This window comes from Filicampus tigris, chromosome 2, assembly GCF_054856515.1.
Source record: "Filicampus tigris isolate MCC_2025a chromosome 2, RoL_Ftig_1.0, whole genome shotgun sequence".
NCBI classification, from domain to species: domain Eukaryota; kingdom Metazoa; phylum Chordata; class Actinopteri; order Syngnathiformes; family Syngnathidae; genus Filicampus; species Filicampus tigris.
The window spans coordinates 18,892,862-18,913,294 of record NC_141218.1 but is presented as its reverse complement, the minus strand read 5'-3'; the positions used below and the strand labels follow the sequence as shown (position 1 = coordinate 18,913,294).

The 20,433-nt window shown below is 40.6% G+C and overlaps 2 protein-coding genes across 5 annotated transcripts; one reads left to right on the top strand and one right to left on the bottom strand.

The window, feature by feature from the left end:
- Positions 1 to 33: 33 nt before the first annotated feature.
- gsr (glutathione reductase) lies at positions 34 to 13,258 on the bottom strand. 4 transcript variants are annotated; one of them, XM_086014547.1, is made up of 13 exons: positions 12,961 to 13,258; positions 12,468 to 12,645; positions 8,820 to 8,846; positions 8,627 to 8,715; positions 6,981 to 7,050; positions 6,707 to 6,854; positions 6,511 to 6,565; positions 6,329 to 6,428; positions 3,312 to 3,548; positions 2,427 to 2,538; positions 1,177 to 1,308; positions 964 to 1,097; positions 34 to 593 (listed from the first exon to the last, which is right to left on the bottom strand). In XM_086014547.1, exons 1-13 carry the CDS (start codon positions 13,011 to 13,013, stop codon positions 444 to 446), a joined length of 1,485 nt encoding a protein of 494 aa, XP_085870673.1. In that variant the 5' UTR covers positions 13,014 to 13,258; the 3' UTR covers positions 34 to 443. The 4 variants fall into 4 exon arrangements, with proteins under 4 accessions (XP_085870673.1, XP_085870680.1, XP_085870668.1 ...); XM_086014554.1 differs by lacking the exon at positions 12,961 to 13,258 and adding an exon at positions 12,834 to 12,850; XM_086014542.1 differs by lacking the exon at positions 12,961 to 13,258 and having other exon boundaries at positions 12,468 to 12,809.
- znf518b (zinc finger protein 518B) lies at positions 12,268 to 19,587 on the top strand. The gene is made up of 2 exons (XM_086014529.1): positions 12,268 to 13,659; positions 14,041 to 19,587. Exon 2 carries the CDS (start codon positions 14,146 to 14,148, stop codon positions 16,510 to 16,512), a length of 2,367 nt encoding a protein of 788 aa, XP_085870655.1. The 5' UTR covers positions 12,268 to 13,659; positions 14,041 to 14,145; the 3' UTR covers positions 16,513 to 19,587.
- Positions 19,588 to 20,433: the final 846 nt, after the last annotated feature.

Genomic DNA, 20,433 nt, shown 5'->3' with positions numbered 1-20,433 from the left:
GCATTGAAAGCAAGAGAATCCCCAAAACACATGTGAAAACAGAATGTATGTTTATTTATTCTTTATAACAGTACAGTAGATGTGTTATGACTTGTAATTGGTACTAGATTGGTTCCTCAGTCGAGAGCAGTGTTCTGACAAATTACTCACTTATGATCAAACATAAAATAAGATTGAGGTCTTTGGACTTGCCATGCAATCACACCTTCTATCACTGAAAATAGAGTCCATTCTAATTACCACTCAGTCGTCAAGACCCACAGTACAATTTGAGAAAGCTACAACTCAGTAATGATGCAGTTTGGTAAAAGGCAGAAAAAAGAAAGGCTGTGCACAACAATGGTCACTTAATTAAATGAGTCAAAATGAGTGTTGTTTTATCAAGCAACTCAACTGGACTTTCTTGTGGAAGGAAAGTGTATTTGAGGCCTGGCTTTGTTCAGTTAACGCATGGTGACAAGCTCCTCAGCAGAGGTGGGGTGAATGGCAACAGTCTTATCAAAGTCTGCTTTGGTAGCACCAAGCTTGACGGCCACAGCGAAACCCTGAAGCATCTCATCACAGCCCAGGCCCTGCATGTGCAAACCCACCACCTGCGGGAGAAAACAAAGAACATTAGCGCGTTGAACACCTACACTGACCTGGCCATTTCACTCAAAACATTATGCCATCGACTCTTTGCACACATTGCTGAAATTCGGCTACATTTTTTTCTAGTTTCTAGTTTTACTATCCTCCGTTATTTGCTAAAAAAAAAAACCTCACCTTTGCACTCTTTTCGTGCTTAGGACAAAGCCTTGTCTCGTAAAAGCATTGCTTTGGCGCCATGTGGTTAAAAAACTATATTGAAGTGATTAGAGGAGCTTGTTTTAGTTAGGCCAAAGTCCTGCCTGATTAAAAAAATAGTGCTTTTCCACCATCACTAGCTTAAATTTGAGACTTTTCGAAGCGGGTGACTCCTACCTTCTCCTCCTTGCCCACACACACCATCTTCATGATGCACAGACTCTTGCGGCTGGTGATGGCGTGATAGAGCGGCGTGAAGGAGGTCTTATAGATCTTCACATTCTCCTTGCCTCTACTCATTATGGCCTCCTCTGTGGGGCGAAAAAGAAGTCAACAGTACTTAGTGTGTTACCAGTGGATGCGGCAGTCTGGAAGGTCTTTCCAACTCACCTTCTGTGAGGCCCACTGTGCCAATGGGTGGGTGGCTGAACACCACCGTGGGAATGTTGGAGTAGTCCAACTTTGAATCCTTCTTGCCTTCAAATAGTCTGTGCGCCAGCTTCCTGCCAGCGGCGATGGCGACTGTCAAGAAACAGAAACGTACAGTTGACCGCACAACAAAAATGCTTTTAAATGAGACATATCACGCAATTCAACCCATTAAAGCGGAAGTCAACCCAAACATATTTTTTTCAAGAATATGTTCATTTTGCCATTTTGTCTTCCGTCGACTGAAAATGACACACAACTGCTCACAACGACCACTCACGGCTGACCTGTTCTCTGAATCTGAGCCGTGATTGGTCGTTGTGAGCAGTTGCGATGTCATTTTCAGTTGACAGAAGACAAAATGGCCGCCCCCACAGATGGCTAAAAATGAGTGCATTTTGCTTCTTAACTTATATTCCACAAACACAAAATTAATCAGAATGCCGTGTTTCAACTAGTGGGCCTGCTGGGAACATATTCTTGAAAAAAAAAATGTTTGGATTGACTTGATCTTTAAGGCCTAAAGCGCCTGGCTCAACAGCTCCCCAAAACCTGAGGTCGTCTTTGGAATTACCCTTGAAAACCTGAATTTTTCCCCGAAATTCAACACCTACAAAATAATATCTCAGCCCCGGTAGCAGACAGAAACATAATTCTGAAAGAATTTGAGATCTTAGACATGTGGCTTTCACACAGGCCTGAGTTTATTAATCTTCACTGTTTCAATCCAAGACGTAGAAATAAAGTGTCAGTGCAAGAGAAGCAATACTCTTAATTTCTAAAAATCGAGTGGTACTTACCATCCTCTTTTCTGTTACAAAGACGTTGATATTGTCATTGTTTACAAACACACATCTTAATCATATATCACGTTCGACTGGTTCTACTGGTTCAAAGTCCACAATCGCATTGTCTATGTCACTGCCGTTGCCCATTTCAGAGCTCCTGCGTCCGTGGTGTCTGCCATTATGACTTGAAAGAATTGCAGAACATCCTCCGCAGGATTACGACACCGTCACGTGTATATTCTGATGCATTTCATTGGTTAGGAGACCGAGAAAAGAAAGTGTGAACTGTGAAGCGCACGAAAACCCCTATCGAGACAGTAAAAGCATTGGTACTGTACTCTTCAGTTGCCACATACAAGAGTTTCGGGTAAGCAGTGTAATTAATGTTCACGTCTTAATCTCTACATACACGTCACGTCTTACCAGGTGTGAGAAGAGCTCTGCCGCAAACATCTCCGACGGCGTAGATTCCCCGTCGACTGGTGTTTTGGTACTCATCTACCACGATGTGGCCGTGTTCATCCGTGTCGACACCCTGACAACACAAACACACACACACCAAACTGTGAGAAACAACTCCGCAATCAACAGACATTCCACAAGATACACCTGTGCAAATATAATGACAGCTGAATGAACAGTCAGTCAGTGCTTTTGGATTGACATTGCCTGAGAGGTATTAATTAAAAGTGATGTTTATTATTGCGGTTGTAGTTTGGAGCCATTTTTTTTGAGAAATAACTTTGATATTACATGAAAAAACAATTTTATAACAGAATGATAGACTAATGAGACTTTTTTTAACGTCATTTGCTTATGAAATTTTGTGGAACCACTGGAGTTGAATGCCCCTAAAGTCATACTATTGCACACACATTTCTGCAGTGTCCTATACTTCTGTCAAAGTTCATTTCATTTATTTATTTCACTTATATTTTTTTCTTTTACTTTTATTTACACTTGGATGACTGAGAATGTTACATTGTTCCTTCAAATATTGCCTGATTTTATGATAGCTACAGGAACCAAGGAACATATTCTATTTCCATTATGTCCAATGGAAATAAATGGAGGCCGACCAGCAGAACAGATTGTGTTTAAACCTCAGAGGTTTCACTGAATTATGTCACTTTTTGACATTTAGTAACATGTATAAACTACTTTAAAATAAATCTATCTACCTACCTATCTATTTATAATTTCGATAACACGCAACAAACCATCTTAACTGAAATGGAGGATAATTGGGCAACTGGAATGAACGTCACCAAAATAATTGACGTTCAGTATCATGTTAAGAGCACATACCATCTCGCCGATATTTAGTCCAGAGATGTTGGGTTTCCTGCCGATAGCCCACAGAACACAGTCCACATCCGAAATAGTGCTGGTCTTGCCGGTGTCTTTGGTGACAAGCGTCACCTCCAGTCCTGTGTTGGTTTTGCGCACCGATGTCACCTGAGAGTTCTTCCGCAAATCCACGCCAGAGTTCTCCAGCTCTGTGGTGCAATTTGTGCTTATGAAACTGTCAAAGTTCCTCAAAACCTACAAAACAAGTAAGTATTAGGAGTGTTATTGGGAACTTGAATTACGAGTTTAATGTTCTGTGACCATGCTCATAAATCTAAAAATTCATCTTTCAGCAACGAAATGAACAGAAATGCCTTACACAATCCGTTTCAGCCCCACAAAAAATACCAACAATTTTTAGAATATATTTTTAGTAAGAAAAATAAGTTGCAGCAGTGATTCTCAAAGTGTGGTACGAGTACCACTAGTGGTACGAATATGAGGCACTGCCCAAGTACAGTTCGGTTTTATTTAACTTTGACGTTCCAAATATTTGTATTTAATCTTAAAGAACTGTTTGTTTTTCAATTCAGGTAGAATTTTCACGGGCGTTTTATATGCAATATATTTTAATTGAATCATAAGTACATATTTTTTTCCTGAAATTGACAAGTTTTCGCATGTAACATTTTTACGTTATTTCTGAAAATATAAACATTTTTTTCTTACATTTGGAATTTGGCAAATGTTTTTCATTTACTGTAATATATCAACTTTGCTGATTAACAGATTCCCCCCCCCCCCACTACTAAACTTTGTAGTAATGCATCTTTAGTCTTGGATAGTTTTTTTCTTTTTTCTTGTCGACTCAATTCCTGTAACCTTGGAGTGATGTTTTTTCCCCATAATATCACAATTTCATCATACACAGTAGTTTTTTTCCCCCTCATAATATTATGACTATGTGTAATTAGATTTTTTTTCTTGTAATATTATAATATATATTATAACTTTAGGATGACAACCTCTGTCTCATTTATGATTTATATTTAGTAGGGGTGTAACGGTACATGTGGGTGTATTAATACGTTTCGGTATGGCATGTTCGGTTCGGTCCACTTGCGTTCGGTTCAGTCCACTTATTAGCGCGAGCTTACGCACGGGCGGCGGCACTAGAGGAGCCAGGACGCCAGAAGCCGTCATAAATCATAAATGCATGGATAAATGGCATTATAATGGCATACGCAAACAGGCCAGAGCTCGAAGGTCCCACGTACACTGTGCTCTCCTGTTTGGGAACATACTAGCTTTCCTGTTAAAATCGCAGATGGGGAAAGGCACGTGTATAAGTCCGAAACTTGTGTGCCGACATTGCTACATGAGATTGGCGGCTATGTTGCAGGTAACACGTCTAACATAATAACAAATATCCGACTTTGAATGTTTCTTAGACGAGGAAGCAAGCAGTATTTTTTATCCAAAAACAAAGTACAACAGCTCTGTTGTTCGTTCTCTGCTGCTTCTCTGGTTAGCCGTACGATGCTTCATGAACCTCGGAAACATCACAACTCAGCAAACCACAAATCTGACCAAAACACAGATAACCCAATTCATTACAATATGCTGTTAAACATTCAAAGATTTCAATGCCTAAAAAGTGTAAATAATTTCAGACTTTAAAGTTATTGTATTTCATTATAAAAAGAGTTTTAATACAGTTAGCAATAATCTTTTATTGTATGTATTTTTTTTTTATCACAAAAAGTGTATATATATATTTATAGTGTACTGTAATGACAAGTTGTCTTTAACTTGAATACTTGTTTCATAGTCATAGGCTGTTGCGTGTTTAAAGATTTCCGTGTCTTAATAATCAACAAAATTAAGAGATCTTTATTGTTAGTGTATTTTTTATATTATTTTATATATTTAATTTTTTGGAATGTCATCCGAATGGTTCGCTTTTATTTATTTATTTTTTAAATGTACCATTCACTTGTCATCTTTTAAAATATATATATTTTTTTTGTACCGAAAATATACCGAACCGAAGTTTCCAAGAAACCGAACCGAAATGTGAATTAGCGTACCGTTACACCCCTAATATTTAGCCCTACTAGGCCAACTGTATTTCAATGTTGGTCATTATAATGGTACTTGGAGAGCCACTTATTTTTTGAGGTGTTACTTTGAGAACTACTGCTCTACAGGATTGTACTTTATAAAAACAAACATTAACTAGGGCTGTGCATGAATTACTGGTGATTTGAGTGGGCATTGAAAAACAAACACTGAATCAGAATTTTGACACTATTTGGATCAGAATGAATCTTGTAATATTGTTGCGTGTGTTATCACTTGATTGGAGTGCAAAATAGGTGTGGCGTGGGTACATAGGGAGTGTACTTGCATTCGTTTGGAAGCAAGCGGGTTCCTTCAAGTAATATACCTTGAAGTGGATGAGCATGTATGCTATGTGAATAGCATAGTGAACGCTGGTGGCTGCCGCTGCATTTCTCACTCAAAGAAGAGTTCTACAACTAAGTTACTCAGCAAGCTGCAGAAATATTAATCATTTTTCATGGAGGATAAAAAGGCCTGCATTTTTATGTCTACATGTGTTGTTTCACCATTGGTATTCAAATATCTGTTGCTTAAAGTGTCATAACGCCAAAATCGATGCCAGTTCTGTTGGTTTGTCTTTGGTGTTTCGCATTGCGTGTTAGCATTAAGCTAGCATGGTTCTGTAAGTTATGGGTTGGTTAAATACAAAATGTGTACCTTTCTTTATTTTGTTGAAAATTCAACTAGGAATGGCAATCCGCAGCTTGAAGTAAGCACTTGGCCCCTCTGAAAAATTCGGTACTATCTTCTGCTTGAGGTGAAGTATGCTGCTTCCATTTCGCACTCGGAACATATAATTTTTGCTTGAAAAACTCTTAATGTCTGGTCACTCATAAGTTGAGGTACCACTCTGTAAACTAGTAGGTTAACCTGCGCAAGTTAAAAGTGCATTTATTTTTCACTCATCTTACCTCACCCTGCCGTATGATGAGGGAGGTTTGAGAGCCCAAGTTAGTGAGGATGCCCGCCATCTCCACAGCAATGTAACCGGCACCCACGACAATACTACGCCTGTTGACCGAGTAGAATTTCTTATTTCTATGGACATTTCTTTAAACATGACATCAAGGTAAGCACAGAATTAAATGCTTACTTTGGAAGGCTTTCCAATTCAAAAAATCCATCGCTGGTGATTCCCAGACTTGCTCCTACATTTATCAAATAACAAATAATATCAACAATTGAGCTAGTCTTACTATAATGAGGAGAGTAAAACAGGTCACTCATGCACTTAACACCAAGCCAATTAAACCAATTAAAGTCCATGTAAGTATTTTAGAAGGTCCCACCTGGAATCTCAGCATCAGTCATCACAGCAGGCTGCCCCCCAGTGGCGATGAGGATGTGAGGCGCCGTGTACTTCCTGCCATTGACCTCCAATGTTGGCTCCGGATCACTAGTGAACCTGGCATGACCTTCAATGGTTTGGATTTTAGCCTACCCAAGATGAAATGTTACAGAAATGATTACCGGTGCTTGAAAGATTTTTCCATTTGGACAAGTTTAAAACCTCTGGATGTTAGGGAAAAACTTTAAGCATTTCGTAAACGGATTTGTCCTTACCTTATCAAGATTGTTGCGATAAATTTGATTCAGGCGACTGATGTAAGCATCCCTTTTTGTTTTCAGTGTTCTGAAAACACAGAATGTGACAGTACATAAGACTTAAAATTCTATGCACACTTTACAGTTCAATTATTATTATTTTTTTGTCTCCTGTTTCAAAACAATACTCAGGTTACCCAATACAGCAGAACCAACAATGTCCCTGAGATTTTTATTTATTTATTTGCAAGAATACCTTTTATGAGCCACCATTAATCAAAAGAGAGTACTTGGTTTAATATTTAATTCATGGAATAATTAAAAGGTACCGGTAATAAAAAGAAAAAAAATAATTCATCAATGCGATCTACAGGGAGCCCTCATTTTAGTTATGTTCTTACACTGGCGATGTAACACAAATTTCCGCGTATGTCAGATTTCACCGTTAAAGTCTAAATTTACGTCAAAATACTTTGTATAAAAAAAAAGAAAATATATTAAAATAAAAAGCATAAAATGCTGTCCTTAGCATTACTGCTGAGAAGTGGATGGAGAAGGAGGAGAGGCGAAAAAGGCAAAGATACTGCCGGCGCACAAACAGACACAATCGAGACCCTCTGCGAATGCTCAACCGCAAGGAATGCTGGTCTTTGTAGTACAGGTGTTGTATGCGGAAGTGCGGTGTTTGGCGCGCAACCCACCGCAAATACACAAGCAGAGGTAAACAAGTTCAGAAACGCAGCACAAAAGCACACTTTTGGAGCGAGTAGGAAGCCGGCTGCTTCATTCATGTGGTGAGGTACATGAATATCAAGTGTTTTATTGACAGTTGAACGTAACAAGCGGAAAGGACCTCTATTTGAGTCATGACGCCGTGCGTCGCCATACAGTGAGTTATTCAAATGCCGGAGCAACTCTGTCCGTTCAATCATGTAAACGGGATATTCAGAATGTTTCAGAAATCGGAATTTTGACTTTAACCTGAATATTGACTGTATGTAAACGTAGTCACTATGGTGCTGGGGACAAAATGGGAGGAGGGGGCACGGGTGTAGTAAAGTCGAAACGCCGGAATACGAGGGCTGCCTGTATTTCAAGGGTGAGGGGTGCACCATATTGAGCTATAGTACCCCCTGCTGGTGATCGAAATAAATGTCACCCGGAAAACAGGTTAGCAGCATCGCTGTGGGTTGATGACATGGTTTGAACCTCAACTTTTAAAATACTGTTCAAACTATCCTATCATCAACCCGTAGTATACACAGGGAGTTTGCTAACTTGCTTTCCAGCTACGGTCATGTGACATTTGCAATGTTCACCATGGTAAATTAAAATTCTGAAATTGTGTTTAATATTACTTTCCTTGCAATACTTCTCTCTTAGAAGAGACAACATAATATACAGATATAGAATACTGACTGAATGAACACATTTATGGGCACACATTATGAAATCAGTCCAGCCTCTGTGATACGCTAAGTGATCACTAGCCACAGTATTTCGTTTTGAACACGCCTTCCTGAACACTGTCTTTCATTATTACACCCTTGACAAAGCTTAGTGAGGCAACATGAGCTAACATGCATGTTGCGATGACTTTGCATTTACTCCATTCAGGGCTGCAACAGGTTTCCAGCCAAAATGGCAACACAGAAATCACTTACTCCCAACTGAAATGATTTTTTTCTACATCGAAGCCGTAATCAGCGTGGTCGTGAAGAAATTCTGCATGGACCGCTGCATTCCACATGACCTGGGAAGAAGGAGGAAGGTGCCTTTAGTTTTGAATCGAGCTTGACTTTACAGCTTTAAGCAGAGATCACAGTGGTGTTTGTACTTGGAGAGGAAAAGGCTTACCTTCTTTGGGACACAGCCAACATTGACCTGTAAAAATTAAGAGCACATAGTCACTTAAATTTGACGATAGTACAATATCATGTACCATATATTTTAAAATAATTAAGATAATATACAATGCCTAACAAATTTATTTTTTTTAAAAACAATGATATCACAAAAACATAAAAGATATGTATAATAAATAAGCACGTTTGCATTTTTGTACAAAACCAGGAACTTTATCTCACTCATATTTTTGGTCTAATGCAATCAGGATACAGCATGCGGTACCGACAGTGCAAGTCACACAAGAGCAAAATTTCCTCCACACAACTTCCTTTGTCACAAGCCACAATTTTAGGAACCTAATATTTCCAAACACCTATTTCCCCAGGGTAACATATCTAACCTTGAGAAATTAAAGACACTTTTCTTCAGTAACTGTAACTGCATTTTATAATATCTAATTTTCCTCATGGGATTAAAGAAGTGATGAAAATGTGTTTGATTTTGTGGCCCTGGGCCCTGACCCTAAGTTTGGAAAACGCTCACATTCACATGCATCTAAATAAATACGAATAGCAAAAGATTCTTATTTTATTTAATGAGTTCAACTCAAATAGTGAAATTATATAATGGTGTACAACATTCTACTTTATTGAGATCACCTGTCCTCCTCCAACACACCTGATTCGAATGATCAAGATCATTATCAGGTGTGTTGGAGGACAGAGACATCTATAACAAGCAAGATACTCAGAGAACAAATCTAAGGATAACAAGCACTCGAGCACCGGAGGTGGTGACCCCTGTATGACTAGCCGGCTTAGCACGCTACCCATTTCACGGCACTAGTATCTCAAAGATCATGTTAGCTACGTCTGAAGTACGACCGGTTCTATTTTTTAATTGTCTTGCTTGTAGAAATGTAAATTGCGGCGACTGTTCCATCTTACTTCGAAGAATTTACCTCATGCAGCATTTTCATTTTGACTGCGACTTCACAAATTCGAACGAAGTACGACTTTAGAAGTGCATAAGGCTAAAAGGCTTAAACTATCATTCAAACCATTTACCCAATTTTCTTTCTTGCTTTTTAAAAAATAACAATTGTTGATTTAACAAACAACAACACAGGGGTCACCAACTCCGGTCCTCGAGGACGCCCTAGCCTGCATGCTTTTGATGTCTCCTTCCTCCAAAACACCTGATTCAAATGATCAAGATCATTATTAGGCTTCTGCAGAGCTTCCTGATGAGTTGTTCATTAGGAGGAGGGAAACATCTAAAAACATACAGGACAGGGGCCCCCGAAGAATGGAGTTGGTAACCCCTGGAATAGTTGTTTGGGAACCCTTTATACTGGGTATAAGATAAGATGATACTATATTGATCACCAGAGGGGAAATTCAAGTATTGTATGCAGGAGAGCAGGGATTCTCAAAGTGTGGTGTGTGGGCTCCTTTAGTGGTATGCAGAAGAATCACTGCCTTCAGAATATAACTTTTAAAGGGAACTCACCCCAAACATATTTTTTCCAGAACCCACCCGTTTTTAGCTAGCTCAGGGGGTGGCCATTTTGTCATTTCTGTCGACTGAAGATGACATTGAAATTGCTCAGCGCTCAGATAACGAACAATCATGGCTCAGCTTCAGAAAACAGGTGAGCCGTAGGGCTCAGATAACGAACAATCATGGCTCAGCTTCAGAAAACAGGTGAGCCGTGATTGGTCGTTATCTGAGCCCTAAGCAACTTTGATGTCATCTTCAGTTGACAGAAGTGACAAAATGACCGCCCCTTGACTTCCCGTTTCAGTACAATACGTTTACTTGTATTCCTATTATCTATTTGTACATTTCAGTCGCTTGCAATAATATTATACTTTTAAGGAATTAGACCTCTGTCTCATTTTTTGGACAAACACTTATTTAGGCCTACGATGATACTGCCTTCTAATGTAGGCTATGATGGAGCTCAGTATTATTTTATTTTTTTTAGGCGGGGAAAATTTTGATGAACCAAAGCAATAGAGGACAAAACAGCGCACAGTATGTTACAAAATAATAAAAAAATGTAGTAGAAACATTTCGATACTGTACAAAGGTATTTTTTTGTTCTGTTTTGTAGGATCAAATGAACTGACATATTTATGTGTATAGGCCTATATCATGGGTCTCCAATCCTGTTCCTCGAGGGCTGGTATCCTGCCTGTTTTCAATCAATCAATCAATCAATCAATCACATTTTATTTATATAGCACTTTTCATACATAAAAATGCAACTCAAAGTGCTTTAAAACATTCAAAGCAAAACATAGAATTATCTTCAATCAAAAGAAAAGATAAATTATTTAAAAGTTGTTGAAAGCCAAACTAAAAAGGTGTGTCTTGAGCTTCCTCTTAAAAATATCAACAGTCTCTGCAGACCTGACATCCTCTGGCAGGCTATTCCAAAGGTGAGGACCAAAATGGCTGAATGCAGCCTCGCCATGCATTTTGGTCCTCACCCTTGGAATAAATAAAAGGCCGGCGCCAGAGGACCTCAGGATCCGCGAGGGCTGGTATGATAAAAGCAAATCAGATAAATAAGATGGCCCAAGACCATTAACACATTTATAAACTAATAAAAGTACTTTAAAATCGATCCTGAAACACACAGGGAGCCAATGCAGCAATTTCAAAACTGGCGTAATGTGCTCCCGCCCTCCGGTTCTCGTCAGCACCCGAGCGGCTGAATTCTGCAGTAGTTGCAGTGGTGAAATGCTCTTTTTCGGGAGGCCAGAGAGCAGGGCATTACAGTAATCTAAACGACAGGAAATAAAGGCATGCATCAGCACTTCCGTGTTAGCCTGAGAGAGAAACGGGCGGACTCTGGCGATATTCTTAAGGTGATAAAAACCAATCTTGGTTACATTTTTAATATGAGGAATAAAACTGAGCTCAGAGTCAAAAATGACGCCAAGGTTCTTCACACAGTGTGAGGGATTAAAAATGTGTAGTTTTGGTAAAAGCTTCTCTCTCTGACCTTCGGGACCGATAACTAAGACCTCAGTCTTGTCCTCATTGAGCTGTAGGAAATTATCTGCCATCCATGACTTGATATCTAAAATGCAATTTAAAAGGGTATCAATGGGTCCTGTGTCATCAGGAGACACGGCAATATACAGCTGCGTGTCATCAGCATAGCTGTGAAAGCTGATGCCGTGTCCCCTGATGACATCCCCGAGGGGAAGCATATAAAGATTAAAAAGTAAGGGGCCTAAAATCGTTTTCCATCTCTCCCTGCTGCAGTCCACACCTGATTCAATTGAGCAGGGTCATTATCCAACTTCTGCAGACCTTGCCGATTATATGGTCAGTTGATTCAGGTGTGTGGCAGCAGGGAGAAATGGAAAACAGGTAGGACACCGGCCCTCGAGGAAATAGGATTGAAGACCCATGGCCTAAACAGTGAACGGTAACATCACCGTGTTCGTTTTGGTGACTCTAATGTAAGTGTTTTTAAAGATAGACAAAAAGACTACAGTCGACTCTATTCATTAACCAGACTTAAAGCGTGTGTATCAGTAAGAACTTGGTGTTCAGACATACATGCTTCCGGAGGCTTCGCGTCCACGCTGGTGACTGTCACGCGTGGCGTGTCAGGTGTTTGCAGTTGTTACTCACGCAGGTACCTCCGAGTTTATGACTCTCGATTACTGCTGCGTTTGCGCCCAGCTCCGCCGCTCTCCGAGCCCCCGCCAGACCTCCGGAACCACCACCGACCACCAAGAAGTCGAACCGGGTCACCTCGCTTGTGGATGCTGCCATTCTGCGACGGAAAACCCCGAAAAACGAGAAATGCCTGGTGACGGACGAGGAGAAGAAGAAAAGGAAAGGGGTTTGAGTGCCAGTTAGGCGGGTTATTATCGCCATAACCAGGAAACTGGGTGTGGGACAAGCGAGGGAGTGGGAGGGTCAAACGAAAGCCAGTGGCTGCTGTGTCATTATGAATCGCAACAATGGTGTGTAAATCCTTGAAAAGGTCCCTACAATGGTCACGGTGAGGCTCACTTTACAACAACAAGTGAAAACACGAGCGACGAGACTTGAAATGTTCAAGTCTCGAATGGGGTTTTATGCAAAAATGCGAGCGATTTCAAAGACTAAATTAACATACCTGAGTGAAATGGACACACTTTGAAGAAACCTGTTTGTCTTTATAAACAACATACTGTATTTCCATCATTTCAGCGTCATTTTGTGTTAAAATAACTCATTACTAACTTGTAACTCTAAATACGGAACCATCCTGTGTTTGAAGGACGTATGATTGTGTGCTGCTAAGCTAAAATAAAGTTGTTGTCTTCCGGTAGAGAAACCATTGCAACCAATCAGGTCGTTTACGTGACTTTTTGAAATGTCTAGCGTAAGTGTGATTCCATTCTACGCAAGATTTACGTATATTTCCCGAAAGAATATCACCGACGCTCGTTAGTCGCACAGCTGTCATATTGTAGCTACAGCAATAAAATCATCCGGTTTTGACTTTCGAAGTTAAACACCCCTCCACTTATGTCATAAAACACTCTCTTATCACATAACACTAAATATGTTACTGTCTTTATAACTTGAATTGATTTTTAGCAATGGCGAAACAGATACAATTACGCGTTCAAGCACGTTTATTTAAAAATGAATAACGATGTACTCTTATTTTGAAGGTATATTAACATTTCCGGAATTGCTTTAGCATGCTAGTTCACGCGAAGCAAACAAGCAACTCGACTCGCTCAGATATTCACATTTTATGCAACCATCCGGCTCAAACAAATTATCACCATTTCCCGCTAACGCGTTTACAAAACACTGCACAAAGGTACGTAAGCAGCATTTATCTGCCTGGCGAATAAACCGTTGGACTTCAGGGGTGTGATTTTCGCCAGCCCCCTTTGCCTCACAACCTTGTTGTTTGGGCCTTTACTTTGGAATCGGAATAAACGACTCTCACTAACCCCTGGCGAAATTTGAAGATACGGCTTAATGTAATTACATTTAATTGCGTAAAACCGTCCATGCTGTTCAGGCGTGTTGGCGAGTGTTTTCGGATGTTTATAGTCGCTGTGGAATGTATGGCTCTCAAACGACCAGTGTAGTGGGGGTGGGGGAACCTGTGGCGGGACTGGTCTGTCGTCAGACATAATCGTTAACAACGTCTTCCTCTTTCTGATCTTGTGGGGGAATACTCCTCTCTATTCAGTAAACAGTGGCAAGAGAAAGCGGAGACACATGTGGACGCTCGTGTGAAGCTGTGGAAGTGGGTGGAGCTGCTGCTACTGCTGCTGCCGCCAGGTGACCATTCATCATGAAGCCTGTCAAGTGTCAGAGCTTTCCCTCCACGGTGAACACCGGACAACCACATGGTTACTTGGTTCGTACGCCGAGATTTCGTGACACGATGCATTGCAGCAAGTGTGGATTTGCAACGTCTGACCTGAGCTTCTTCAAGAGGCACATGCTTGAACACATGGGGACCGGACTGAGCTGTTTTTACTGCCAAAAGGTCGTATTAAGCAAGGCGGAGCTAAATGCTCACCTGGAAGAACACATCAAGTCAGCTCTCTCATGCCCGCACTGTGGACAGCGCTACATGCGGAAAATTAACCTTTTAAAACACATTGAGTGTGTGCATAATATAAACATTAGTCAAGCGCTCAAAAAGGTTGGCGGAAGCAAAGATCCCCAGGTCTCCAATGCCTTACCATGTGTGCAGAGTGCTGAGCACTCAACGCGGCCACCAGTTCGATTGAATGGGCCATCCCTCAGCACACCCACTGTCAGTCCTGTTAAAGACGGCCAGAAAGCTAGAACAATGAACACAATGCTTCCTATTTATTCAAATGGTGTTGCAGATAGTGTTATTCATCACAACAGGGCACTAACAGTGTCGCTCCCAGAGGAAATAAGTATACCTGCTGGGTGCCTGGTTGAACTTGTGGAAGTAAAAACTGTCAATGGGTCAAAGGAGCTAAAGCTGAGGCTGGTGTCACAACAAGAAAATGAGGCCGGAATAAAAGACACAAGAACAACAGTTCAACACAATGTCACAGGGGGCAAGACTTTAGCGTCCAAATTAAATCCCCCAAATGCAGTAAAGTCAACAAATATGGGAATGTGCATTGTGAACAGAAAACAGTTGGAAACAAAGATGGCAGCTCAGCAATGCTCCGCTGTTAAACCAGTCTGCACGTCCAAAAGTGTCATCTCAAATCAAGTGACCAAAGAGAAACTCACACTGAAAAGGACGTCACAGGAAGTCATTAACTTAGACATTCCGACCAAGGTTTCCAAAACTGTCTGCAGTCCTGTTAGAGAAAGGAATGAAATTGCATCTATGTGGAGTGAACCTGTCCATGATCGAGCAAAAGCGACCAATGTCCGCTTGACCAGTGAGACCAGAACTCTGACCTCTCTCCTGCAGCCGGTATTAACGGGATCATGTGCATCTCAACAAAGAATGAACGAAAGCCTCAAAAGTATTCTAGATCAGTGCAAGAGTATCCCCCCCGCAAAGGCAGCCAAGACAGAAAGTTCTCACCTAGACCTGCTGACCACTGTTAAACGTGAATCCGGCATGGTTCGTCTCCATGAGAACACCGGCTCCAAAGTCAAGGACATTCCTGAAGTCAAAAGCACTCCAGCGGGTGACAACCAGCAAGGCCAAAAACCCACTTCCTTAAATGCTCCTTCAGGTCCAGCTGTCCAAGTGTTGCCTCCAAAAGTCAGTCTTTGCCAGGAGAGCCCTACAAGACCGTTATCTTTCCCCGATCCCGCTGCAGCGCGTAGGACGGTCCATGCGTCCCCATCGGTCAAAATGCCCGTGGTGCCATGCCGCTCCAAGTCAGACATTCCAGTTTGGCCTCAGGCTGCCTGCCCAAGCAAGCAGACGTCTGAGAGAAGCACCCCAAAGCCTGAGGGCTTCCCGGTCATCTCCTCCGTCTTTTCCCTGAGCGAACAACCAGGTGTCGCTGAGGGCGCCATGCAGCCACTGGTCATGGCACTGCGGGGCATCGTGATGGACAAAAGCGGCACCGCTGAGAAGCTGACACCAGATGTGAATTGCAAAGATCGGTTACACACGAACCAGACGCGTGGCTCTGTGAAAGTGGAAAGCAAAGTAGAGGTTATTCAGCAACAGCCGTCATTTCTGGTGCTGGATATCGCCAAGGATGATGTCAAGGTGGAGAAAACCATCTCGACGCAGACGGACAATTGCAGCTACGATCCGGACTTAAAATCCGAAAATGCCAAGGCTGTGTCGAACAGTGCGTCGGATGCGGCCACGTTTGCTGTTGTAAATCGTCAGCATGACATCTCCAAATTCTTGACTGTATCCTTGACAAGAGTGGACGAACGTGGCGTGTGGAAGAACAGCAGGAAGGGACCCGAACCCCCAGCTCCTCGTTGTGACACTCCGATACCCGTCAGTGACGCCGGCCGCTTGATGCCACTCAAGGTGGAACAGCTGGTGACGTGGCCGGGCCCGAACCAGCCCGTGGTGGTGCTCAATCACCCGAAGCCACGGGTCCCAATGCAAGAAACGGTCAACACTGTCGCAAACACTGGAATCCCCGAAAAGGCCCCAAGGTGCCAAATACTAAAGATGAGGCTGGGCAAAGTGATGGGACAGAAATATGAGGTTACAGGCTGCACTGTCAGGTTCTCCCAATGAGGTGTTCACAACATCCACAGTGGATGTCCCAGTAAGTCTTCACACCACTATTCAAATGGCAGTTTTTGTGATATTAGAAAACGGGACCAAGTCAAATAATTTCAGAACTTTTTCAACCATTAATGTGACCTGTAAACTATACAACTCAAAAAAACATATATATATTTTTGAGAGGAAATTAAACAAATTAAAAAATGCGGTTGTGCACACTCTCTTAATAACTGTGTCCTTCTTTTAAAATGAACCACAATCACATTGAAACTCATGTCAAATCGGAGTTAGCCCACACGTGACACCATTCAAAGTGACTGATTGAAATCACACAAAGTTCACATGTTCTATAGCCGTTGAAGCTACCTGTACATCCAAAAAGCCTTAGAAAACTATCATCTCACACCTGCTCACATTTAAAGGCAAGTTATGGAGTTTTTAGTCGCAGCCTAGTCTATAGACTGATTTTACAAAGACTGAATTTTGCAGGGTCCCAATTTACAAAACTACAACTAGATTTTAGCCATTTTCCCCCATCGTGCTCTTTTTTCCCCATCCTTCTTCATCACGCTTTCACTGGTGTTTCCGCTTCGTCCGTGCTGCTCTCGTGATTGGTTGCATAGTTTCCTGTTTCCGGTTTTGTTAGCGCTATTTTATTGCTATTTGATTGTGTCACGTCATCGCGAAGACTGAAAGATAATAAATAATATTTAAAACGTTTGATATTGTCGTAAGGCCAAGACCAGGAAAAGACTGATCGAAAACGTCAGAGATTAACACCTTACAATGAACGATCGACATGACGGGAGCACCCGTTAGGTGTAAGCCCAAGTTTGACTGAACACATGCGCTTGGGAGCACGCTATCTCCTAGCCCAGACATATATACAAGATGAGCGGTTGTAGTTACGTGTCCTAAAAAGCCAATACTTGCCAGAAATTCCAGCAGCTCCTTCAGTGTTGCTGTCGGTCTGTCTGAAATCTCCCTGCTTTTCGTCTTCTAAACAATTTTGGAAGGACATGCTCTACTTGCCAATGTCACCGTCGTGCAATATTTTTTTTCCACGCAAGACCCCTCTGATGCTGTGGAAGCTCTTTGCAGGCCATGACTTGTGTTGTTAGATGTGATTACAAAAATGTCAAAAAAGGTCTACGAGAACATCTGAAATTGGTTTGGTTTTTAACCCATTCACTTTAACGGGTGACGTGTGTGAATTTGAATGTGATTCCAACACATCCACCGTCACAAGAGGGTGTGCACACTTGTGCAACCACATCTCAGGTGTTAGTTTTAATTCCTCCTTTTCTAAAAGTTTCCAAATATGTTTTCGCTGGAGTTGTACAGGTTATAAGTCACATTGATTTACCTTTGTCCCATTGCTGTATCACCACAAAACTGGTAGGTATTTTAACAGAGGTGTGTGAACTTATTATATCCACTGTTTACATGGAAACTATATATATGTGTAAAGTGTTCCAATGACGATTTTTAGTAGATGTTTTATATGAGCGCTAGTGACAAAAAAAAACAACATTTTTGTTTGCTTCTTGACTGCTAAATGTTTTTTTTCTTTTAGCGACAATCTGCCAAAATGTTTCTGTTTGGAAAGCATGAGCAAGGCAACAAAAGAGCCTGTAACTGACAGCAATGAGGAGTACAGATAGAGAGATTACTCAGAGTCTTCTGTAATAGCAAATATAATTGTAACATTTGTTCAGAGTGAATGGATGATACGTAACATTGGGAAAGGAATACATTAGATCAGATACGTAACATTGGGAAAGTAATACATTAGATCAGATACCCACGTGCCAAGTTTATTACAAATTAATATTGTTTACATGTTTTATTGTAATTTTCACTACTGAGTTGAGTTTGGGGAGTTTCGGGGGACCTTTGTCAAGTGCACATCAACAAAAATCAATTTCCACACTTCTTTATTTTTTGATTTTATCCACAGTGAGTTTAGAATTTTGGACCCTCCAAGCGATGACTTTCACAGTTGGCCTCTGCCACTAGTAAACAAAAGAAAGAAATGAATGTCGATCAATGTGTCTATGTACTAGGGCTGCACGATATTGGAAAAACATGCGATACGGTTGTTGGATACATCGATATTATTGCGACATTTAACTTACATTTTTTCATGCAGCAAAATTAGCCAGCTAGCAATGTATTCTCGGCTAATTAATTGTAATTACCCTAGATAATGTTAAACCATTGGATGGCGATGCACATTTAAGTTTGCTTCTGACTGGTGAAATTCAGATTAAAGCATACAATTCCATAAAAAAATGTATTGCTTGTCTTTGTGATATGCATATTACATGGGCCAATATCGCGATATCGATATTTTTTCAACATTGTGCAGCCCTATTATGTACCATACCATCCCTATTTCAGAGAGAGTGTCGCAGCATGTAATGCGCACAGTTCTAAACAAAGATCCTTACAGCGTTGGTTTTTTTTTTCTTCTTTTTTTTAAATACACCTTGCCCATTTTTGCACATTTAAGGTAACGATTAACCATAATTTGCATAAAGCAAAAAACTGTTATCCAGCACATCTGATGTGTTTTGAGCCATCTCGTGATCAACAATATGCTGCAAGCATACAGTAGTTTTCTACAGCATAAATAATGGAACTTTTTGTTCATCCTATTTATCATGTTTTTGGGATCCTTTTCTTTTGCACAATTTGAAAGTTGGCCTGCATGTATTCATACCCTATAATCATCAGAGTGTGTCCATTTTTTTTGTGTTGAGGTCATTGATGCCTTCTCTTCACAAATTACATATTTGTCAATTTTAGTGTCAATTTTAGTGTCATTTCCTAATTTGATGATACTATATCTGTGTCTGTATCTGGATGCACCACCGGTGTTGTTTTATGGCGAAAGCGACATTTCAAGTTTAAGTTACATTTCTTGACTCAGAAGGACACTGATAGATGTATAGGCGGGAGGAGAATATTAGGAATGCTGTCCTGTATAACATTTATTTACATGTGTTCCTGATTGTATATTTAATGTACCGGTAATACCAGTGTCTTGATTATGCTAACAAAGAAGTCTCCATGCTTAAAGGTTGTGTCATCTTTCAGTTGATCTACTTCTGTGTTCATGTATATATGTACGATATATACTATATGTGTGTGTGTGGGTGTGGGTGTGTGTGTGTGTATGTATGTATGTAGATATGTATGTATGTATGTATGTATATATGTGTGTGTATGTATATAAATATGTATATATATGTGTGTGTGTATGTATGTAGATATGTATGTATGTATATATGTGTGTGTATCTGTACAGATGTGTATGTATATACATGTGTATATGTACATGTATGTATATACGTGTGTGCTATATGTATATATGTGTATCTATACGTGTGTGTGTATATATATATATATATATATATGTATATGTGTATGTATATATATATATATATATATATATACACACACACACAAGGTGCCTTTAATAAGTTCTGAGACTTTTTGTAGGGCTAGTTATAATCATCCCACACTCTTGATATTTTGATCATTAGTATATGTCTAATGAGATAACATACCAATTTTTGTTATTCCAGGTTGAAAGAGCAGCTCTACATGGACGTTAAGCGAACCCTACTAAACCATGTGCTCGTCACACCTGACTTTTTTCAGAATGCAGTCGAGATGGGAGCACTCTTTTGAAGCGCGATACGCTATAAAATTTTGCAATAAGCTCGGAAAGAATGTTTTGCTGATTCATGAACTGCTTCAGATTGCTTATGGATTAACGTGAATGCGCAGACCATCCGAGTTCCATTGGAACAAAAACTAAGGGTAGGAGAGAGTCTGAAAGATGATGAGAGGAGGGAGAGGGAAGTCAGAACACTGGAGCTGATGGGGAAATGTACTTTTATAAATAAGGACTGTCGATTT

Excerpts from the sequence above, each read along its gene's own strand:
- gsr (XM_086014542.1), bottom strand. The coding sequence starts at position 12,716 with ATGGCGATAATAACCCGCCTAACTGGCACTCAAACCCCTTTCCTTTTC. Across the intron at positions 3,549-6,328 it reads TCATCATACGGCAGGGTGAG|GTTTTGAGGAACTTTGACAG; the intron begins GTAAGATGAGTG and ends CTTGTTTTGTAG. Across the intron at positions 1,098-1,176 it reads CACAGTGGGCCTCACAGAAG|AGGAGGCCATAATGAGTAGA; the intron begins GTGAGTTGGAAA and ends TTCGCCCCACAG.
- znf518b (XM_086014529.1), top strand. The coding sequence starts at position 14,146 with ATGAAGCCTGTCAAGTGTCAGAGCTTTCCCTCCACGGTGAACACCGGA.